At 37.2% G+C, this 21010-nt stretch overlaps 1 protein-coding gene across 1 annotated transcript in view; it reads left to right on the top strand.

The window, feature by feature from the left end:
• Nucleotides 1–20702, top strand: part of MRPS9 (mitochondrial ribosomal protein S9) — a 44392-nt gene extending 23690 nt beyond the window's left edge. Inside the window, exons 5-11 of the mRNA XM_034758035.1 lie at nucleotides 264–343; nucleotides 7917–8002; nucleotides 11776–11851; nucleotides 14477–14645; nucleotides 15963–16071; nucleotides 16920–17089; nucleotides 20490–20702. Coding sequence (XP_034613926.1) covers nucleotides 264–343; nucleotides 7917–8002; nucleotides 11776–11851; nucleotides 14477–14645; nucleotides 15963–16071; nucleotides 16920–17089; nucleotides 20490–20581 — 782 coding nt within the window. The 3' untranslated portion in view covers nucleotides 20582–20702. The remainder of the gene's footprint in view (nucleotides 1–263; nucleotides 344–7916; nucleotides 8003–11775; nucleotides 11852–14476; nucleotides 14646–15962; nucleotides 16072–16919; nucleotides 17090–20489) is intronic.
• The last annotated feature ends 308 nt before the right edge of the window (nucleotides 20703–21010 follow it).

Genomic DNA, 21010 nt, shown 5'->3' on the forward strand with positions numbered 1-21010 from the left:
ACAGCAGGGCTTCCATTATGTAATGAGAGATTTAGAATGTTATATTAAAAATATCTGGTTATATTAGCTGATTGAGGTAGGTTATAACAAGGTATGTTAAAATATTAGCACTCCAGACTGGTTGAATACTGGTTGAATGTCTCTACTCTCTGGTATTTTAAAAGGTAATTAGTATTATAAAAGAGGTTTAGAACTGCAATTTAAATACAGTTATTTAGTTGCTGTATATTATTGCTTTTTTGTCTGATTTTGCTTTTGATTAGCAATCCAATGGGGAGAAGATCGCCGTCCATTTCACTTTCTCTTTTATACTGGCAAGCAGTCATTTTATTCATTAATGCATGTAAGTACATTATAGTCTATGATAAATAATGTTGACTCTAAGTCAAGTAAATCATTACATCAGAACTACATTTCAGAAACTTCTGAATTTACCTAGTGATTTCAGAATGGACCATAATAACACTACCAGAGGTGAAACATAATGTGTTTTGTTAAGTGATAATATTTATTCTTTCATTTAGAGAGAAGTTGTTGCCTAATTTAAAAGCGAATGGTTTGTTTTTCTTTTTTCTGTTTGGTTTTGATTATGAATTAGGTATGAATATTCTGAACATTTCATTTTATACTGTAGTTTAATTTAGTATCAGTAAGAGTTAGCGGTGATGAATGTCCATCCAACAGAGATGACCAGATTTAGGATTATTCATGATCATATTTAAAATACATGGTTTTCGTCTTAAAGAGAAGAATTGCAGAAATGTGCTGATCTTTAATGTGAAAGAAATTTGTATTAAGTAGCTCAATATATTTATATTTTTTTAAAAATTTTTAAAGATTGTTTGTTTGTTTTTTTCATGTAAACTTAATGTGCACTTAGGTTAGTATGGTTGCAAGACCATGGGATCTCTGTCATTTACCTTTACGATAAAAACTACATCTGATAGAACACTGCTGGTCCCGACTTCTTTATTGTGTGTTATGAAGAGCCCTTTTATAAATATGCCCATTAGTAGCACATAAATTCTTTGACTCCCTAGAAGAGCCTTATAGAGAAACGTGTAGTATTTTAATGTATGGTTAATGTAAGACCAAAAAAAGACCCACTTTTGTAGTCTGGTACTTTCAATTTGATGCTCCTGTCAGATTCTGTTTTCCTCATTATGTACTCTTGAAAAAGTTAGAACAACATTTATTGGACTTCCCAAAAATCAAATTCTGTGCATAGGTTTTCTTTATTTTTGAGAATTATCTGGTGTGTGTTTGTGCTCTACAAACCCAAAGGACAAAATCCCCACTTGTCAGGTACATTTATTTCTTGGAAAAAAACCCTTTTTTCGTTTTTTGTTGACCTTGGGCAAATGAGCTTCTTGCCCTGGCAGAAATGAAATGAATGATAAATGTAGAGTGTGTCTTTGCTGAGTAATGGAGCTGCAGCATAGGCTTTCCACAGAGGTTTTCTCCTGCACAGCCTGAGGCAGCCCGAGGACCCCTGCTGTTCATTTAAATAGGTATGTCAAATCTGCCTCGAAACGCCGCTGGTTTGATCTGTGGTAATATTTGTGAAGGTTCCATATGGACTTGAGCCCCCTGCAGTGCTAAGAAATAATGTACAACGCTTCATGGTGCAGACGCAAATTTTCTCTGAAAAGGGATGCAATGCTGCGTTTTAGCTGTCGGAGAGGATGATGGAGCTGACGCGCTAGGCCTGTCAACTTGTTACACGGATGGGTTGCACGCAGCGAGGCTGTGGAAAATCTGTGCCTTTTAACTTTTCTACTTAATCACGGTTGTAGCATTGCCTTTAGACTGTATGCTACATTAATTCTCTTCCTGCCTTCTGCCTTTCATCCCAAGTTTCACGGAAAAAAGTAAAGCATGCAGGTCTTGTAGAGGAGCCTTATCAAACAGCTGTCATCTGACAAGCCATTTGCATTTATTTTGGCTGAAACAGAGCAACCCAAGGGCAAGATGTTTTGTTGTGTTCCATCATAATGAAGAAATTACAAATTTTACAAGGAGCACAATTTTATTTTTAGCTCTTCCTAGCCTTTTAAAAAAAGGTATGTAAGATTGCCTGAGAAATAGTCTTACAAAGGATAGTGTGTATCCTGTTACGATACCACTTGATTAAATCTTCTTCAAATGAAATCTGCTTGACAAACAGATTTCATTACTGTAGGATATTTTAAAGTACTTGAGTGTTCTTGGGACATTTCTAAATGTGTCCATTAAATAGAATTATATAAAGCTGAATTAATTAAACCGGATTTAACATCCTTTTAGTTAAGCAGCTGCAAAAAAAGGTGAAATCTGTATACAATGCTTAACATAGTTTTAATCTCTCATCAGGCTAAATGTGTTGTATAAGAATTATAGATTGATTTCTTTTAAACTACCAAAACTGTAATTCATACAGCTGGGAGAAAGAAAAGATTGCATGTTAATGCAGTATTTGCATGAATGACAATATATTGTATGGATTTAAATAAAAAAAAATTGCTACATAAAGAGTGATAAGTAGGATAAAGAAATGATTATTTGGCCTAAATGTTTGTCAGTCACAACTGCATTTACTGACAGGGATCTCAGATTTTATTAATTGCAGTTGAGACAACCAGTCACAGCAGTGCCATTTGTTTAGGTAATGCTAATCAAAAATGTTAGACATCTGTTAAAAGTAGTGAATACATATATTCACCGTACATCTTATAAGATCCAGTTTATATGTGAATGTATGACTTGAATATTAACTAAGACTTCTATAAAACTTGAATATCCTTTGTATTCACATTGCTCTCTTTGTTCTGCTTGTTGAATATAGTTTAGTCTTGGGGACGGGGCAGTTTATTCACCTCTTGATGCACAAGGGATTTGTTGCATGTAACTCTAACGTACATTGAGAGAATTTAACCCCTTCACATGTGTTGTGGCTATTCATCTCATTCAAAATGTTGCACTTTGAATACGACATGGAAAATTGCATTGTTTGCAAGTAATATAGTCAGGTTTTGTAATGTGATCAACAAGACAGTGTCCTATTTTATACATTTTTTTTTTTTGTTGGACAAATTTTGTAGCGTACGTAGTTCTGATTATTATTCCCTTCCAGAAATCTCAGTGAATGGAAACATCATTGTAGCCTTATGCTACTTTTATCAAAATTGTATTCAATGAAAATCATTTTACATCTCAGGGCATTTTAAGTATATTGAGTGTTTTTGATTAAAAAAACCTAAAAATATATATATCAGTCAAAAAATATTCACTTTCAAGGTAGGCAAGTGACCTAAAGAATTTAATGCATGATGTTCTGGGTCCTCCAGGCATTTAAAACATGCCCTCTTCCCCCCCCTCCCCACCCCCAAAAAAAACTAGATCAAAAAATATACAAAGATGTTTTTCATAAGCTGCTTTGTACTTTGAGGATACTTTTCAAAGATCCAGTTCTCACTCATTCCTGTCCTCAATTTATTTAGTAATAAGAATAAATCCTTCTTTAAAAGAGTGCATCCTAGTGCAGATTAAGGATTTGAGCCTTCCACTAGATGTGGGAGCATTTATGGCTGCCTAGTGTCTTGTAAACTCAGCTATTATGCAAACAAAATAGCTGATATTACAAGACAACAGACATGTACATTCATGAGTTTGACTATTGCATCTTGATAAAATCTTCTGAAAAGTGAGTCTCTACAGTAGTTTCCTATAATTTTTGGGAAATGAGGATTTAGATGTAATTGTTTGGCATTATATATGATTATTTTGCAAAATAATCATATTTAACATCATGATTGCATCTTACCCTCTTAAGTCCTGAATCTTGCAAAGTCTTATATGTGTTCTTAACTTTACGCATGAGTAGTCCTATGAAGTAGTAGAACTACTCCTGTCCATAAAGTTTTGTAACCTAAATTTCACTCCATGAGAGAAATGAAAGTTGGAAGCAAAACCGAAAGGTATTGGCAATTGTATTCGATGAGAAGACCTCTCCTACTGTAAGACGTACACTAATTGTAGGAGAAGTACTTTTTATATGGCATTCCATTTTTTCCCTAGTCTAGATTTTTTTTCATGCAGACAGTAAGTCACTCTGATAAAACCATTCCAGAAAATAGGAACTCTTTCTAATCACTAGAAATGCACATACATGGAATTTCAATACATTGAGGGGATCTGGCATTTTCAGAAATTCTCAGGAAAATCCTACTTTTTTTATGCAAATTTGAAGTTTCCTTCAAAAAAAAAAAAAGAAAAGAAAAGTTATTTCTAATGATTTTTAGTTGTGACATGAACTTCCAAGTCTACGAACGGGCAGGGTGAAACAAAAGAAGTATGAACTGCACTCATTCATCTCAGTAGAGCTTCTGAGCCTAATGATTATTCAAGGTCTCCCTCTACACTTGTTGCATATTACTCAAAGCAATTTTAATTATAATTTAAAATCACTTCAGACTAAGGCCAGTTTACAGTAAACTTACAACTATATTTACTCCCTTTCTTTCCTTACAGCAGCTCTCATCCCAATTGTCTTTGTACTTAGCCCAGGATTCTAGTAATATCTGCTAACCTTCCCAATAAATTATGTGCACATTAGGATACAGTGAGTAAGGCATTCCAAATCCTGGGTGGTTCTCTAATAATCTCACTTCAGGGTCTGATGTGCTCCAGAATCCACTTTGCTCTTGGCTCAGTAGGGAGGTAGATAGGTGTCCCAGCTGCCTCAGTGCATCTGCTTTCTCACCAGATACGAAGATACTGCATGCCTATACAGGAGAAGAGAAGAAGCCGTAGAGTCAGGAGTCAAGCAAACAGCCTTCCCATATATTTACAAGGGCTGCCAATCCAGCCCCTTTCCTAATTGACAAGCTCTATCTAGGTCAAACCTTTCAATGGCCAAAAATCTCTTGTGCATTCCCAGCTTTATTCATTCTACTTCCAGAAGTTTTAGGCCACTCATAGGAACCCACTTCTTCATGCCCTCTATTCTATTGGGACAAGCCTCATAACGTGTGTCTACACTGCAGAGACAACCCCACAGCATTGAGTCTCACAGCCCAGGTCAATTGACTTGGGCTCTTGGGGCTCAGACTGTGAGGCTATAGCAGTGTAGATGTTCCCACTTAGGCTGTGGCCTGTGCTCTGGAACCTAGCGGAGGGGAGAGCGTCTTGGGGTCTGGGCTCCAGCCTGAGCAGGAACGTCTACATTGCTATTTTTAGCCCTGCAGCCTGAGCCCTGTGAGTCAGTTGACCCAAGCTCTCAGACTTGGTTCCGTGGGTTTTTCTTTGCAGTGTAATCATATCCTCAGTCACCTGACCTGCTATCAGGAAAACATTTAGCCCCAGAGAAGAACCTAAGCTTTCTTGCTTTTACCTGACACTTCTACCCCATAGATGCAAACATTTTCTATCTATTCTCCGGTAAACCTCACACCATCCAACCCTACTCTGTGAATGGTTTTCTTGACGGGTTTGACTGCCTTTTAACCCCATTCCTAACTGAAATGCACGAGTTACTTCAGAGTGGCATGAGATGCTTGCTCTCTGAATAGCACTTTCCATACCTCACTACCCTACAAAGTGAGAGACCAGACCAGGTAATCACACCGAGGTATCTCACTAGGTATTGCGATGTAGGAGCAGTTTATTTCAGTTTTACAGATATTTTGAATAATGTTTCCTGTGTCTTAGGATATCAGACGTTAAAATATAGAAGTACACACACAAATGCCACAGATTGGGAGAAAATTCTACACAGATTTGATCATACTTAGTTGATTTCTAGTATGCCTTCCCAAAATTAAAGTTACTGGAAGGCTTACCGCTACGGTTCAGTCTGGTCTGTGCTGTTTATAAAGCAACTGGGGTTTTTTTGTACTTCAGAGGTTCTATACACTTATGTTGCTGTTCTAAAAATATTTAATTTGCTTATTACATTATTATAAATCTCAGCACCAGCCTGCATCACAGATTCCTTTTAAACTGATTCCACAACCATTTAAGTGCTGTGAGTGCAACAACTTTAGAAAATCAGTAACCCTATGGTTAACTTATTCTGATACTTTTAAATATCTGTATATTATTTATTTAATATTTTATTATTATTACCCTACTGGGAATGTATATTTATAGATAAAGAAACTTTTAAAATCATGATTGGGTGCTTACTACTGTAAGGAGTTCTTTATTATTTAAGTGTTAAGTGGTATTTAAGTGTTGCATCAGCATCTTTGTCACTTATTTCAAATTATGATATTGCGTATTTTAACAATTAGCACTTCGTACAGTGGTTATTAATAAAAACTCATAGGCTTTCCTACATTTCATCTGTTTCACTGTTTTAAATTTTTTGCTTTTTGTAAAGTAGTCTGTAAAATGTAAAAATGTAATCCTTGCAACTCCACAGTAATTGCAGCACTATAGTATCTCCTGTTCTAAGTATAGGAAGATACTGTTGATGCTGCAGATAGCTGGGGCTGTGAATGTTGAGGTTTTTACTAGCACCCATTGTATTTCATAAAATAATTGAAGGGAGTACACAGTGCTCATCCATAAGGCTTTTGTTGTCAGCACTTGCTAATCTAAATGGGTTCTTTGGAATATGCAGTATTTAGTTGTAGTACCACCACTTCTGTTTTTCTTATAAATATTACTTGTTTTACTTAGGATTAAGTTGCTGCTGTAACTCAAAGTATTTTGATGTTTCTTTTTAGCGTGAACACTAAACTTATGGGTAATTTAGCTTCATCCGAAAGCTAGATTCTTGAAGAAAACAATTAAGATTGAGAGTACGTACCAATAATCTCAGGGTTTAAAAAGAATTACAAAAATGTTAAATTATCAAAAAACAAACACTAGAAACTCGGGGAAATTCAGAATTAAAGTTAACCCTAACATTTGCAAGTATGGAAATGCACAGCTATGGCAACCAGACAGCCTTAACTCTGCTCCTATGGGTATGCTCTGGGAGGAAAGGAGAAGGGACTCTGACTCAAACTATCTATTGCTGCAGGTGAACCGGTGTTAACAATGGTGGGAATTTTTTACAAAATTTTCCTAATGTAGACAGGGCTTATGTAGAAGTTTTACTAAATGGGTAAGAAATCAATTAAGGAAAGTTAAAAACCTATCTAAATGTGTATCCTCAATCCCTCATTTTATCTGTGCAAGGAATCTCTAGATAAGCATATAGTATTCCAACAAACAAAAGGGCTAAACTCTACGTACATAGTAGCACTGAAACTAAAACAGTTTTGAATTCTTTCACCCTTGCAATACCATTTTTGTATATATTGATATTAACCGAAACTTCTAACAGATTCATTATTACACATGTTTGAAAATACACCAGTGACAAAAATGTACTTGCTATACTGTGTGTGTTGCTTGCTGAGTTTTTGACAGACTAGTATTTTAAAAAAGCAGATTTGTTTATGCACTTCCCCAAGCACAAGGAAGCTGTGATCTCAGTTGGGGCCTATAAGTGCTACGTAATACAAATATAATAAATATCATCACCAAAATTAACAGAGTTTCATGGAATACACTATATAAATACTTACTTTTTCTAAAAAGGCAGTTCAAAGTTCAAGCCAGTAATTGTTTTTTATATAGATATATTGTCCACCTCCTTTTTCGTTTTAAGAATGACTTAAGCACCAATCCTTCAAACAGTTACGCACATGTTTAACTGCTATGAGCAGTAGTCAGTGCAGGATCAAGGTCTTGTATACATTTTGAACCTGCAGTGTACTTTTAACTGTTAAATACTGTAACCATTTTTACAATCATCTTTTTGTACACTTCAGGATGTTTGGATAATACACATACATAGATAAGTAATGTGTGAATATTTTGTTATTTAAAACCATATAAATAAAATATCTGTACCCTTTAATGCATATTTCTATATATTTTAGGAAATATATGGGAAACTGCTAGACATTCAGAAATACCAAGACCACTTGAGAGCCCAAGGCTTACTTGCTGAGAACAGAAAAAAAATGTGAGTTTCCGGCTTGCACTAATATTGATATCAGTTTTCTTAAATTGCTTTAATATATTATTTTAGCACTTCCTTCAATCTCGGTTTCAAACATTTTTTATTTGATTTTTGGAGATACAATTTTGAAATAATTCATGTGAAAGAACACAGTATTGCCATCCTCAGGAGATCAAAAACCAGACTCCAAAAGAACATGAGATGATTAAAAAAAAGAATGTTTTTTAGTCTTTATAACACCTGTATACTCATCTACTTCTCTGCCAATGTGTGCGTGATCATTTCTAGTTGGAACATCAACCTTAAGTCACAAAAAATGCACACCTCTCCCTGACTGCTCAGATGGAGACTCCACTTAGCTTCTCCTCATTCCTAAAATAGGGGAACTGCCATCCATTTCCTATTAGTGTCTCTCCTTCTTAGTTTCCCACCTTCCCCACCATATTCCTTCCTGCACAAGGGCTATAAAATGGAGCTCAGAAAGCAATGAACATCCAAGAAACACAAAGCATTCTGACTGTAGATCAAGTGTTTCAATTATTGTTCAGTAAAGATTTATATGAGCTACAAAGACAGGAGATGCTGCTGAGATGGTGGGCCAATCCATACATGAAGGCAGGGCTCAATGGCAAGGCCAGGTGTGTGTCGTCAGCCCCACAAGCTCTTGCATTAGGTTCTGCCTGGGAGTTTAGCCCTGGAGATAGCAGGAATGGAGGAGTGTCTCATGTCATGAGAGCTTGTCCTGCAGGTGCCAAAATCCCATGACTCGTGATTAATTCATAAGAGTTGGCAATACAGTTAACATTTCAGTCATAAGAGCAATCATTTCTGATCATAATTCCTAATTATGGATAAGTGATTCAACACTCAAGGAATCTAATAGGTTCCTTATTGTGTTTATATTAACCATTCCATTTTTAACTTCCTCCTTTTTCTCTTCCCAGTGCCAACATATTTAAGTAGTTTTACTTTCCGTTACCCCTTTTCTTCTTTCTCTTCCAAAAGGGAAAAGAGAGACAATTTCCCCCTCCTCTCTCTTAATTTCTTGCCTTTGTTTAGCACATAACTGAGACTAGAAGAGGATGGAGAACAATATTTAAATACTCTTGTTGGGTGAAGGTGTTTTGAGTTTTTTTTTTTTTTTCTTTTTTTTTTTTTTTTTTTTTCCCCACAGAAGGTTTTCACGGTAGATAGTTCTATGTTCGATGCCATTTTCCTTGAGGATTTTACTGACTGGGTTATTGGTTACTCATTTCTATTGAAAGTCAACGGAAAATTCCTGGAAGACCATAATGATCATTTGTCTGTTAATGAGCCTTTTTAATAGCTGCAGTCAAGATTGCTTGTCAGTCTTTGAAATTAATCAATATTATAAGACCTGGGTGCAGTTCGCTTCCTTTTGAGGAATCCAGAAACTAGGATGCAGTAGCCCAGTTGTGTTTTGAGAATTTTTTGTAGTAATTCCTCCATAGACTGAGTGGGCAGTGAGGATTCAGAGAAGGCTTATAGGGTTGGAGAGGTTTCATTGAAACCAAGGAATCTGTGTCATATTCTCACGGTGCACTCCTTTTTCTCCCAGTTAAATGGTTGCTTTTTCAGGGCTGCGGTTCTTTCATGATGTTCCTGCTATGTGTCTTCAATCCAGCATTATGTAGTGTTCCAATGCTCCATAATGATCTGCAATTTTTTCTATTTTAGCTGTTAATTTTGTGTTTGTTTGTTTTTTCATGGGTAAATTGCAATGAAGAGCGCATAAATATATATAAAAAAAATGTTTTCAGCACTGTGGTTTAGGGTTATAACTACTTCAGTGTACCTTGCTATGCTTTTCTATTTTGGTAGCTGGGACAGTTGTGTTAGCATGAGACATTTGTCTTTAGCAGTGGTACACTAGTTTTTTATCTTTGTTTCTTAGTTGACTGAAGTTCACATTCCTTTATGATTAAAGTTTCCTATGGCATGTAGCGTTTATTCATCATGCCTTTCGAGGAGAGGCCCTTTAGGCTATATCTGCACAGCCTTTTGCAGCCTGCAGGAGTGAGCCTTCCTGCCCAGGTGGACAGACTCAGGCTGGCATTCTAAAAATAGCTGTGTAGAAAAAGCTTTGAAGTTGTGGCTTGGAATCAGAAGCTCCAACCAAAGCTGCAACTTCAAAGTGCTGTCTACATAGCTAGTTTTAGAGCACTAGCGTGAATCCCTGCTAGCTCAAGTCTGTCCACCCGGGCCAGATGGCTCAGTCCTGCTAGCTCCAAAATGCTACATAGACATACCTAAACCTGAGCAGGCAAGGGGAGAATGGGGTTGGAGTTCATAGTGGATGCTGCTGAAAAATAATCTGATGTAATGTGATTCCTTCCAGAATTTTGCCAATTGATTTACTCATGTGAATAATGGTGGTCGACATTTCTTTCATGTTTTAAAAACCAAGTGGTTGGAAGGATTTTTTTTCAAGTTTTCCAAAAACATGTGCCTCTTCCTCTGGGACCAGAATAGATAGTTTAACTCTAAAATGAAGAAGAAATACTTTTTTTCAGAGAATTGAGCATCTGAAAACGGGCTGTTATACAGACATTTTGCAATCATACCTGCAAGGTTAGCCCTGATCCTACAGAGACTTAAGCACACACATAACTTTACACATGTGAGTAATCCCATTGACTTCATTGAGGTTATTCATGTATAAAGATAAGCATGTATTGAAATCTTTGCAGAATCCTGACTTCAGCTGCCAGTGAAAACAGTAATGTTGTCAGGCAGTAGGGGAGGTCATTTTAGGATTCAGGAAAGCACTTAAACACATGCTAAAGTTAAGTATATTCCTGAATAATGATGCTTCCTGGAATTGGGACCTTTAATTGTGACACTAAAAATATTAATTGACATTTATTGTTTCTAACAAATCTAAGGATGAAGCCTTAACTCTTATTTTTTTGCTTTTGTAGGTCACCTTGTAATTTCACCCCCATTACTATATGAAGTATGCTGTTTCAACAGCCAGTGTTTGAACACTTTTTATATAATACCTACATGAAAAGGGCATATTTGGGACAGTGCTTTGAATTTCCTTTCTTTTATTGGTTTAACTTAATTCAGACCTTAAGGCTGTTTCTCTACACTGGACTGTTTTCTTTAAAATTTCCACCATTACTACCACTAGCGCACTTCCTCCATTGGTAGCGACAGTGGGAGTGCTGATACAGAGTCCAGCATTGTCACGTTGTCTAACCTAGCTCAGAGTAGTTCTAGATGACATGGTTAAAATGCCAGTGGCTACTAGTTCCCTTCCTATATGAGCACCCCCACATTGCTGCCACCAGCAGAGCTGCACCTGTAAGAGCAAGGATTAACAGGGGAAGATCTGGTGTAGACAAGGACTTGTTGTTGTCTTGAATCTAGTTTTGTGTGCATTTTGTTTTGCTGAAACCTTGTGGGCCAAGTTTTTAGAACTGAGTTATAAATCTGTGGAAAATTAGCTTATCGTGGAACTGCTGATTGGCTTTTAACTTCAGTAGCAATAATGAGTGACACTTAAGTAAAATTCATAATTAACTCTTGATGCAATGAATTTAATAAGTGTAGTTACCATTCCTTTCATAAGAAACAGCTTTTATAACTAACTTAAACATTATAAATCGTATTTACATAGTGAATATCATACTGTTTTGCAGTAGAAAATACATTTCCAAATACAAGCCTCACTGTATGTATGGTCCTTTGTGATATAACTCTAATTGCATGGTTAATTAAAAAGAGAATATATGTGATATTTTAAACAGAAACCTGATTGGCAGCAGATGGCTGATTAAGCAGGAATTGGAAGACATGTTAGTGGAAAAACTGTCAGATCACGATGTGAGTAATTAATCTTTTTAATTTAAGGGACCTGTATCTTAAGAATACAGACTCTGGCTGCATCCTGAAAAAGTATGTCTTGGAGGCAGGTGCTTTTTTTTAAATATCATCCATTTTCCCCCCTCCAGCTCCTCACCTAAGGCTAGGTTTACACTACCCGCCTGAATCGGTGGGTAGAAATCGATCTCTCGGGGATCGAATTATCGCGTCTCATCAGGACGCGACAATCAATCCCCGAATCGACGCTCTTACTCCACCAGCGGAGGTGGAAGTAAGCGCCGTCGACTGGGAGCCATGGAGGTCGATTTTGCCGCCGTCCTCACAGCGGGGTAAGTCGGCTCCAATAGGTCGAATTCAGCTATGCTATTCGCGTAGCTGAATTTGCGTATCTTAAATAGACCCCCTCCTGTAGTGAAGACCTGCCCTAAGTAAATGTTTGTCATATTGGCATGTTATCTCGTGCATGCTACAAAAATTTCCCACCATTGTTAACATGATCCATTTCCATCAGTGGTAACGTCATTGGGAGCTCTTGTGTAGATGTGCCATTGCTGGGTCATATAACCCTGCTCAGAGACGGTCTAATTAACACAGTGCTTAAAACCCCATTGGCACTGATGAGTAGGGCTCATCTATAGGACTCCCAATGTTACTATTATTGATGAAGTTGAACTGATGGTAGTGATGGTGGAAAATTTTTGCAAAATTTCCCTACTATAGACAAGACAGACTATTATCTGCAATATGCTTGCGTCATATGAAATTGATTCTGAAGAACTCTGCATCTGGCACCTTACTACTTGCATCTCCAAGAACAAGTCCATTAACTCGCTATTGCAGCTGGTTTCCATGGGTGAGGAATAATGCTGATGTTTCTATTACACTGAGGTTTTCCAAATAAGAACAGAGGTCCAAAAATCCAGATCCAGTCTGCCTGTATGACCATCTAAGTTACACCTTACCTGTGGAACCTTAATTTCCCAGTGGAATTTGAATTTCGAATTGGGCTGCACCAGACAGGGTTGACAACCTTTTGTCTAACCATTCTAGATATGTTGTTCTCTACATCCTTCATTGCTGTGTATTCCACCATCCCTTAGAGATTCAGACTACAGACCATCTCCCTAGCAATGGAAGCAGTCCTCAATTTCGCTATCTCTTGTAATACTATGGTGGTCGGTATGGATTTTCCTGTTTATTTTCCCAAAGCCCCAGGAATTGTTCCGCATTCACAAGCATACCCAGACATTTTAGTGTTCCTCACAGCTTGTCTTTCTACCGTACCTCACACTTCTATGAAATATCAGTGGGCTAGAAAATACAATACTAGGGATTGGATAAATACAAAAAAGCACAAAAGCTCAGCCTCTGGAAATAAATTGAAATGTTTGCATGTACTATATTGAGTCCTTTAGATATTCACTGTACTCTTTTGCCTGCTCCATTTATCTTATGTTTTGTTTTGCAGCAAAGCTTTCTGTGGTGCTTGCATTAAGGGTACTAAACAAAATGGAAGCAATTGATCTTTTTTTTTTTTTTTTTTTTTTTTTTCCTACATGCTCAGAGAACTGTCGGAGGTTTTCCTCATGTACAGCTTCCACGATTTGATTTCCCACACACACACACTTTTAAAGGCATTTGGCGCATACGTGTTATGCTAATGCGGTTTTTTTTCCCAAAAAGCGTTGCCACAGAAATCTGCATTAGAACATTGGACTGAAATAAAACATAAAACCGAGTGATATCAAAATTTATTTGCTAATTTATTTATAAGAAAGTAGCCCACTGCAAAAGATGCTAGAAATACAGCATAGGTAAAAAGAATTCTCAAAAGTAATTTTAAAAATCTACTTTTTCCTACTTATAGGGTAAAAATTTTCTTATACACAATGGCATCCTTATTTCTTTGTTACCGGTGGTCCAAAACTCCTGCAAGTAATGCCTTATAGCAGGCCATCCCAGCTTTCAGCACAAAGGGGTTAATGCTGAGGTGTTTACTTTCTAATCACATGTTCAAGAACTAGGAAAAAAGCACACAGGAGCAAAGGATAATTTATTTCAAGAGGTTGCCCTTTAAGTCAAGTGTCTCTTGAATTTTTAAATATCTTGATTGTTCAGTTTTAAAGGAAATCATAAACATTAAAGTAACTCAGCTTGAACAGCCGAAGAGATACGTTTCCCTTATGTATTATGAAATATAATCATTGAGGTGCAGTTTAGTAAAATAAAATTATTCCCATTTCTATAGACATATTGGAAATGAGTGGGAAAGCTTTTTCTCCTCTATTCTAATAACAAAAAAATTCAGATCTAAGGCCCAGTAGACGTTTTCTTTTAAAATTGAGATGAACTTAATTCTAATATAATAATCCTGTATTACAAAGAGGTTGGGTGTATTCTGAATTCAAGATTCATTGCTGCCTGAAGAAAGGATTAGATGTCTTTAGTCACACAGAAAATGATGCATTTGCATGCTGTTTTTGAAGCAGCATGTGGATGCAAAAGTGTCATCTTGTCAAAAATCATCAATAAAAGCAAAGAAGAAAAGATCAAGTATATAAAAATAGAAAGTTTTAGCAAATGCAATTTCACCTGCATCTCTTAATGAATTTTTATTCTCTGCAGTATTCAACGTGTATACAGCTGCTAGAAAGATTAGTGACGTTGCCATGTTGTGGCATCGAAGAAGAGTATGTGCTAAAGTTTCGCAAAGAACTAGCTATACAATTAAAAAAGATGGTGATTGAGCCCCTGCAATATGATGAGCAAGGAGTCGCCTTCAGCACTGGGGAAGGTAATAATTTCACGTTTGTCTGTCTGGTTGAAGTGGTGAAGGTCTCCAGCTGAGACTCAGAAATTTCTTTGGTAACCCCAACACTCAGCAAAGTCTTGTATTGGTTGGTGCATTTCTTTATTTCATACACTTGTATTGATATTTTACAATCCTTTCATGGATGTTTTGGTATCAAAATGGAAGTGTATGGCACAAATGCCATTATCTAATGATCCATGATGATCTACGATAGAGCCTTTAAAATAATAGTAAATCACTAATTGTTGAAATTAGTAGATATGGGTACTCGGCATTGCTTAAGAAAAGGCATTATAGCCAGTTTTCATAAGTTCAATAACTATCTTATTTTCCCTTTTAAATACACAAAAGCACAGATCTGTTTCACAGGCTAACAGGTTTCAAAATTCATTTATCAAAGAACCTTTTTAACATTACCGGAGCTCAGAGATGTAAACCAGACTATTTCTTCTGGGCTGAGATTTTGTATGTCCTATTTTAGGTCAGAGCTAATGTTTTCAGAGATATAAAACTCTGTAGATAGTTTACCAGGGCGGGCTCTGGCTTTTTTGCTGCCCCAGGCAAAAAAGCCGCCCCCCGGCCGGAGCGCCGCAGGAGGGCAGCGAGCCCGGCCGGGGCCCTGCTCTCCCCAGCCGGCTGGAGCGCCGGAGGGAGGGCGGCGAGCCCGGCCCCCTCCCCCTCCAGGTGCCGCCCCAAGCACATGCTTGGAGGGCTAGTGCCTGGACCCGGCCCTGTAGTTTACGATGAAATCTTACTAAATGTGGACAAAAAATTGTAGCAGCACTGTTCATCCCAGTATAATTAATTTGTACATTCAGTTTCATATGAACATTCTTTATTAAACTGATGTTCTATGGTACATTTTTTAACAAAGTATCTTATCTTGTTTATTATTAGCTCCTGCAATGATGCTTCATATGAGGTGGTAGATACGGAACATGCACAAGTGCAACAAACTGCTTTAGCACTTCGTGTATCATTACCGCATTCAGTCATCTTTCACAGTTACTTTTCATCTTCTAAAGTAAAACCTGTTCAAAGTTGTACTGTGTGGGATATACTGATGGGTTTTGTCCTTTTTCTCTTATTTCCATGAACATTAACAAAATGATAAAATCTATTTAGTGCAGTAGCATGCTGAATGTTGCTTATGTTTATCCCCCACCCTACCCCCTTTACCTCCAAAAAGAAAATCATTGCTGCTGTATGAAAATATAAGATCTACTTGGCTTTTTTGCATTTGATATGCTGAAAAATAACGAACCCACAATAACAAAAGGGTGCTTTGTTTATTTTAAGGCAAAAGAAAGACTTCGCGAGCAACTGCAGTAGTTTATGACCATGGAAGCGGAAAAATTACAGTGAACGGAGTAGATTATTTATGTTATTTTCCAGTGATGCAAGACAGGTGAGAGCACCATGTATCTGTTTTAACATTAACAACCTAAACAGAAACCATTGTGCTTTGGTAGAGCATTTCAAGTATTCAAAACATCAAAAAGAGCTAATATTATTTATTATTATAACTTGATCACTGATTTTTTTTCTTGATGTTTCTGCGTGGATCTTTAGCTCTATGAAGCTGACACTGTCTCCTGTTCCTGTATAAGTATCTAGTTTAAGAAGACTTCACCTTGTTTCCATTTTTCCTCATGATTATGAGAACTCAAAGTGTATCAGCTGAGAGCTGTCTGTCATCTGCCTTTTTTTTTCCAAGGAGGATTGCAAAGAATAAGAACACAGATCATTTTGGTACTTCAGTTATGGGATCTGCTCACCTTAAAGAAAATCTTGTGTTTACTGGAATGCAATACACCTGTTTCCTGAGTGTCCCGGGGCAGTAGTGACACCGTCGTACTCCAACATATATCAGTAGAGTACAAACAATGTAGTTCAAGACACTTCACCTAAAATTTCAGACTGCACGGACTGCACACACAATTTCAGTTCATCTTACACTGATAAGATTTCTGAAGATAAGTTATAAAAAGTTTTCTTAGAACAAGCCAATGTGGCGTTATTTTATTCCTAATGTTGGCTATACAATTCAAACACCTTGTATATTCCAATAATCTAAATGCATAATAGTCCTTTCACATCTGGTTTAATGCATTGACCAAGCAGTACAGGGAAGCTTGCATTTCTTTAGATTACATATGTCAAGTCATCATTTAACTGTCTCATAAACTAGCAATGTTATATATAATCTGTAATTTATAAAAATTAAATACTGTGTGTATCTTATATTTTTTCCAGAGAACAGTTAATGTTCCCGTTCCAGTTCCTTGATAGACTTGGAATACATGATATGGTCTGTACCGTCTCTGGTGGAGGGAGGTCCTCACAGGCTGGAGCGATCCGTTTAGCCTCTGCGAGAGCCCTATGTAGTTTCATCAGTGAAAATGAAGTGGAATTTATGAGGCAAGGTATGAACATAAGTAGGAAAGAATGCATAATTCCAATAGTAATATGTATTTACACACTTTTCCAGTAACTGACGAAGATTAATAAGATTGTTAAGGGCCTGACTCTCCGAAAACACAGAAGTGAGTAATTCCATTGAAATCAGTGGGACTACTCATGTGCACAAGTATTTTCAGGACCCAGACTTTAGTCATGAATAGTTTTAATAGTCAGTCTTCCTGACATCTTTCAAATGACCCAACTGTATTTCCTGTTTGAATAGTCTCTGCACCTGTTCATGAGATGTTAGGGTCACAATCCCAGCCTGAGAACCTGCTTAGGCTGCATCCTGTCAGTGCAGAAACACAATATGTAGTAATATATCAAGTCAGAGAAAAACCTTGAGTCCAAATTTTGTGGGAGGAAAAGATTCCAAGATTGCTAATCAGTTGAATAGAAACACATCTCCTATATTCTAAAGGTTCTTGTTCCTGTATTCAAGCACCAAATGTTAGGGCTACCAGTAGATTAGTTTCAACTTGATCTGAAGGGATGACAAGGAGCATAAGTATAAGTAGGCTACTTTAAATAGGCCAGATTAGAGGTTCCTCCTCTTTTCCTTATTCAGAAGGCACCAATAAAACCACCAGCACCCTAGGTAGCTGCAGTAACTGATATTTTCCTATATGTAGAAGATACCACACTATTGCAACAATACAGAATTAAACACTGAGTTTTTAAATAGACTAGAGGGAAATATGTTGAAAACTCCTAATAATAATGAAGGCAGCATAATTCTAAGCAAGCTTTTGTCTTGCTTAACGTGCTTTTGAATTACTTATTCCTAGATTCCAAGCCCAGAAGGGACCATTTGGATCATCTAGTTTGACCCTCTGTTTAACACAGGCCACAAAACTTCTTTAAAATAATTTGTAGCACATATCTTTTAGAAAAACAATCTTGATTTTAAAAATGCCAGTGATGGAGAATCCACCACAACCCTAATAAATTGTTCCCATGGTTAGTTACCCCCATCATTCAAAATTTATGCTTTATTTCCAGTCTGAATGTGTCTAGCTTCAGCCTCCAGCCATTGGATTGTGCTACCCTTTTCTTTGCCAGATTGAAGAGCCCAGTATTAAATATTTGTTCCCCATGTAGGTACTTACAGACTGTAATCAAGTCACCCCTCAATCTTCTCTTTGTTAAGCTAACTAGATTGTGCTATTAGAGTCTACCATGAGAAGGCGTGTTTTCTAATCCTTAAATCTTTCTCATGGCTCTTCTATGAACCCTCTCTAATTAACTAACATCCTTCTTGACTTGTGGTTTCACCAGTGCCAAATACAGAGGTAAAATAAATAACCTCTCTACTCCTACTCAGGAAATCCCTGTTTATATATCCCAGGATTGCATTAGCTCTTTTGGCCAGAGTGTCACATTGGAAGGTCATGTTCAGCTGATTATCCCGCATGACCCCCAAATCTTTTTCAGAGTCACCACCAGTGCCCACTTTTCAGTGTGCCGGGGATGGGGCCGGGGGTCAACCCTCAGCTCTACCCCAGGCTCCGTCCCCACTCCATCCCTTCCCCTAAGGCCCCAATCCCACCCACCTCTTCCCATCCCTGCCCTGCCCCGCCTTTTCCCGCTCCGTTCTGCCCCCTTCCTCGAGCGCACCACATCCTCACTCCTTCCCCCTCCCAAGTCTCCCACGCCCTGCGAAACAGCTGATTGCAGCAGACGGGAAGCGCAGGGAGGGAAGGGTTGGCACTGATCATCAGGTCCCACTGGTGGGAGGTTCTGATGGTGCATGCTCAGCACCAACCATTTTTCCCCCGTGGTTGCTCCAGCCCTGGACCACCCACAGAGTCGGCGCCGATGAGAATCACTGCTTCCTAGGTTAGTCCCCCATTCTATAAGTACAGCCTACATTCTTTGTTCCTCGATGTATACACACATTTAGCCATATTAAAATGCATATTGCTTACACCCACGTTTCCAAGCAATCCTGATCTTTCTGTATCCATGAATTGTCCTCTTCATTATTTACCACTCCACAATTTTTGTCATCTGCAAACTTTATCAGAGATGATTTTATGTTTTCTTCCAAGTTATTGATAAAAATATTAAAAGGTGTAAGGCCAAGAACCAATCCCTACAGGACCCCACTGGAAACATACCCGCATGATGATTCCCCACTTACAATTACATTTTGAGACCTTATTAGTCAGTTTTTAATTAATTTAATATGTGCCATGTTAATTTTATATCGTTCTTGGTTTTTTTAATCAGAATGTCATGCTATACCAAGTCAAATGCCTTACAGAAGTCTAAGTATTTTACATCAACGCTATTGCCTTTATCAACCAAACTTGTAATCTCATAAAAAAAAGATGTCAAGTTAGTTTGACAGGATCTATTTTTCATAAACCCATGTTGATTTGCATTAATTACATTACCCTCCTTTAATTCTTTATTAATCCAGTCCCATATCAGCCACTCTATTATCTTGCCTGGGATCTATGTCAAGCTTACAGGCCTAGATTTAGCCAGGTCATTCCATTTACCCTTTTTAAAAATTGGCACGTTAGCTTTCTTCCAGTATTCTGGAACTTCCTCATTTCTCCAAGACTTGTTGAAAATTAACATTAATGGGGTACAGTGAGCTCTTCATCCAGCTCTTTTAAAACTCTTGGATGCATGTTATCTGTACCTGCTAATTTAAAAATTGTCTAACTTTAGTAGCTTCTGTTTAACATCCTCCAGAGATGCTGGTAGAATGGAAGGAGTATTATCATCACTATATGATGAGTCTATATCATTTGTTTTTCTCCAAATACAGAACAGAAATATTTATTGAACACTTCTGCCTTTTCTATATTATTATTATTATTATTATTATTGATAATTCTCCCAATACCATTGTCAGGATTCTTTTTGTTCCTAAAATATTTAAAAGCTCCTTCTTATTGTCCTTAACTCTGCTAGCCATAGATTTCTCCTGGTGTCCCTTTGCTTCCCTTACTGATTTTTTTTTTTTTTTTTTTTTACAATTCCTAACTTCTGATTTATATTCATTACAATCAACTTCCTCTTTCTTCCATTTGTTATATAATTTTTTACAGCTGTCTAAAAGTGAATTCAAATATTTGAACAAATAACATGTCCTTTACATCACTGGGGTGATTTTTATAAGATTTGTAATGTACAAAATTCAAATACTGTAATAGTGTTAAAATTCTATGGGGTTTGACTAAACTAAATTCCATTTTGTTGGTTTCAAGCTGTACCTTTGTCCTCCTTTTGGGCCTAGATGTTGCAATTCATGTGGTATGCAAAGTCACCAATTGTTCTGAAGCGCACACACACACAATTAGTGTATGTTGTACTTCATGAAATGACTGTCTTCATATTGTCCTGTAGTTGGACTACTGACACCTGATCCACGTATCAAGGAACGAAAGAAGCCTGGTCAAGAGGGAGCCCGCAGGAAGTTCACCTGGAAAAAACGCTGAATCTAACTGGAGCAGATGTTAAAAGTTGTGTTACAACAGTTTCAAAACATCACCAACTGTATGATTTCTTTACAATCATTGTTGTGTAAATATATCTGGTAATACATTTTTTGGTTTCTAATTACTGTGTTTTTCCTCTTTTAAAAAAACGAATTTCTTTTAAGTTGCAGTCAGTTGTTAAAAGATTTTAAAAGTTGCAAATTGTAAAGTCTTTTGTCTGAGTTATGAGGCCAAAATAGTTACACCTCCCAGCTGCTGTGTAGACATACCCTAAATGATGGACATACCAGATGCTTACTGTGCCTGAGTGAGGAGCACATAACAGAGAGAGAGATGCCATATGTAGAGCCTTTTCTAAGAGAATCCAGAGAGCTACTGAGTCTTCTCTGAAAATGTTCTTGATGGAGAGATCAGTGCATCCCTCTTTAG

Source organism: Trachemys scripta, chromosome 1 (assembly GCF_013100865.1).
Source record: "Trachemys scripta elegans isolate TJP31775 chromosome 1, CAS_Tse_1.0, whole genome shotgun sequence".
NCBI classification, from domain to species: Eukaryota; Metazoa; Chordata; order Testudines; family Emydidae; genus Trachemys; species Trachemys scripta.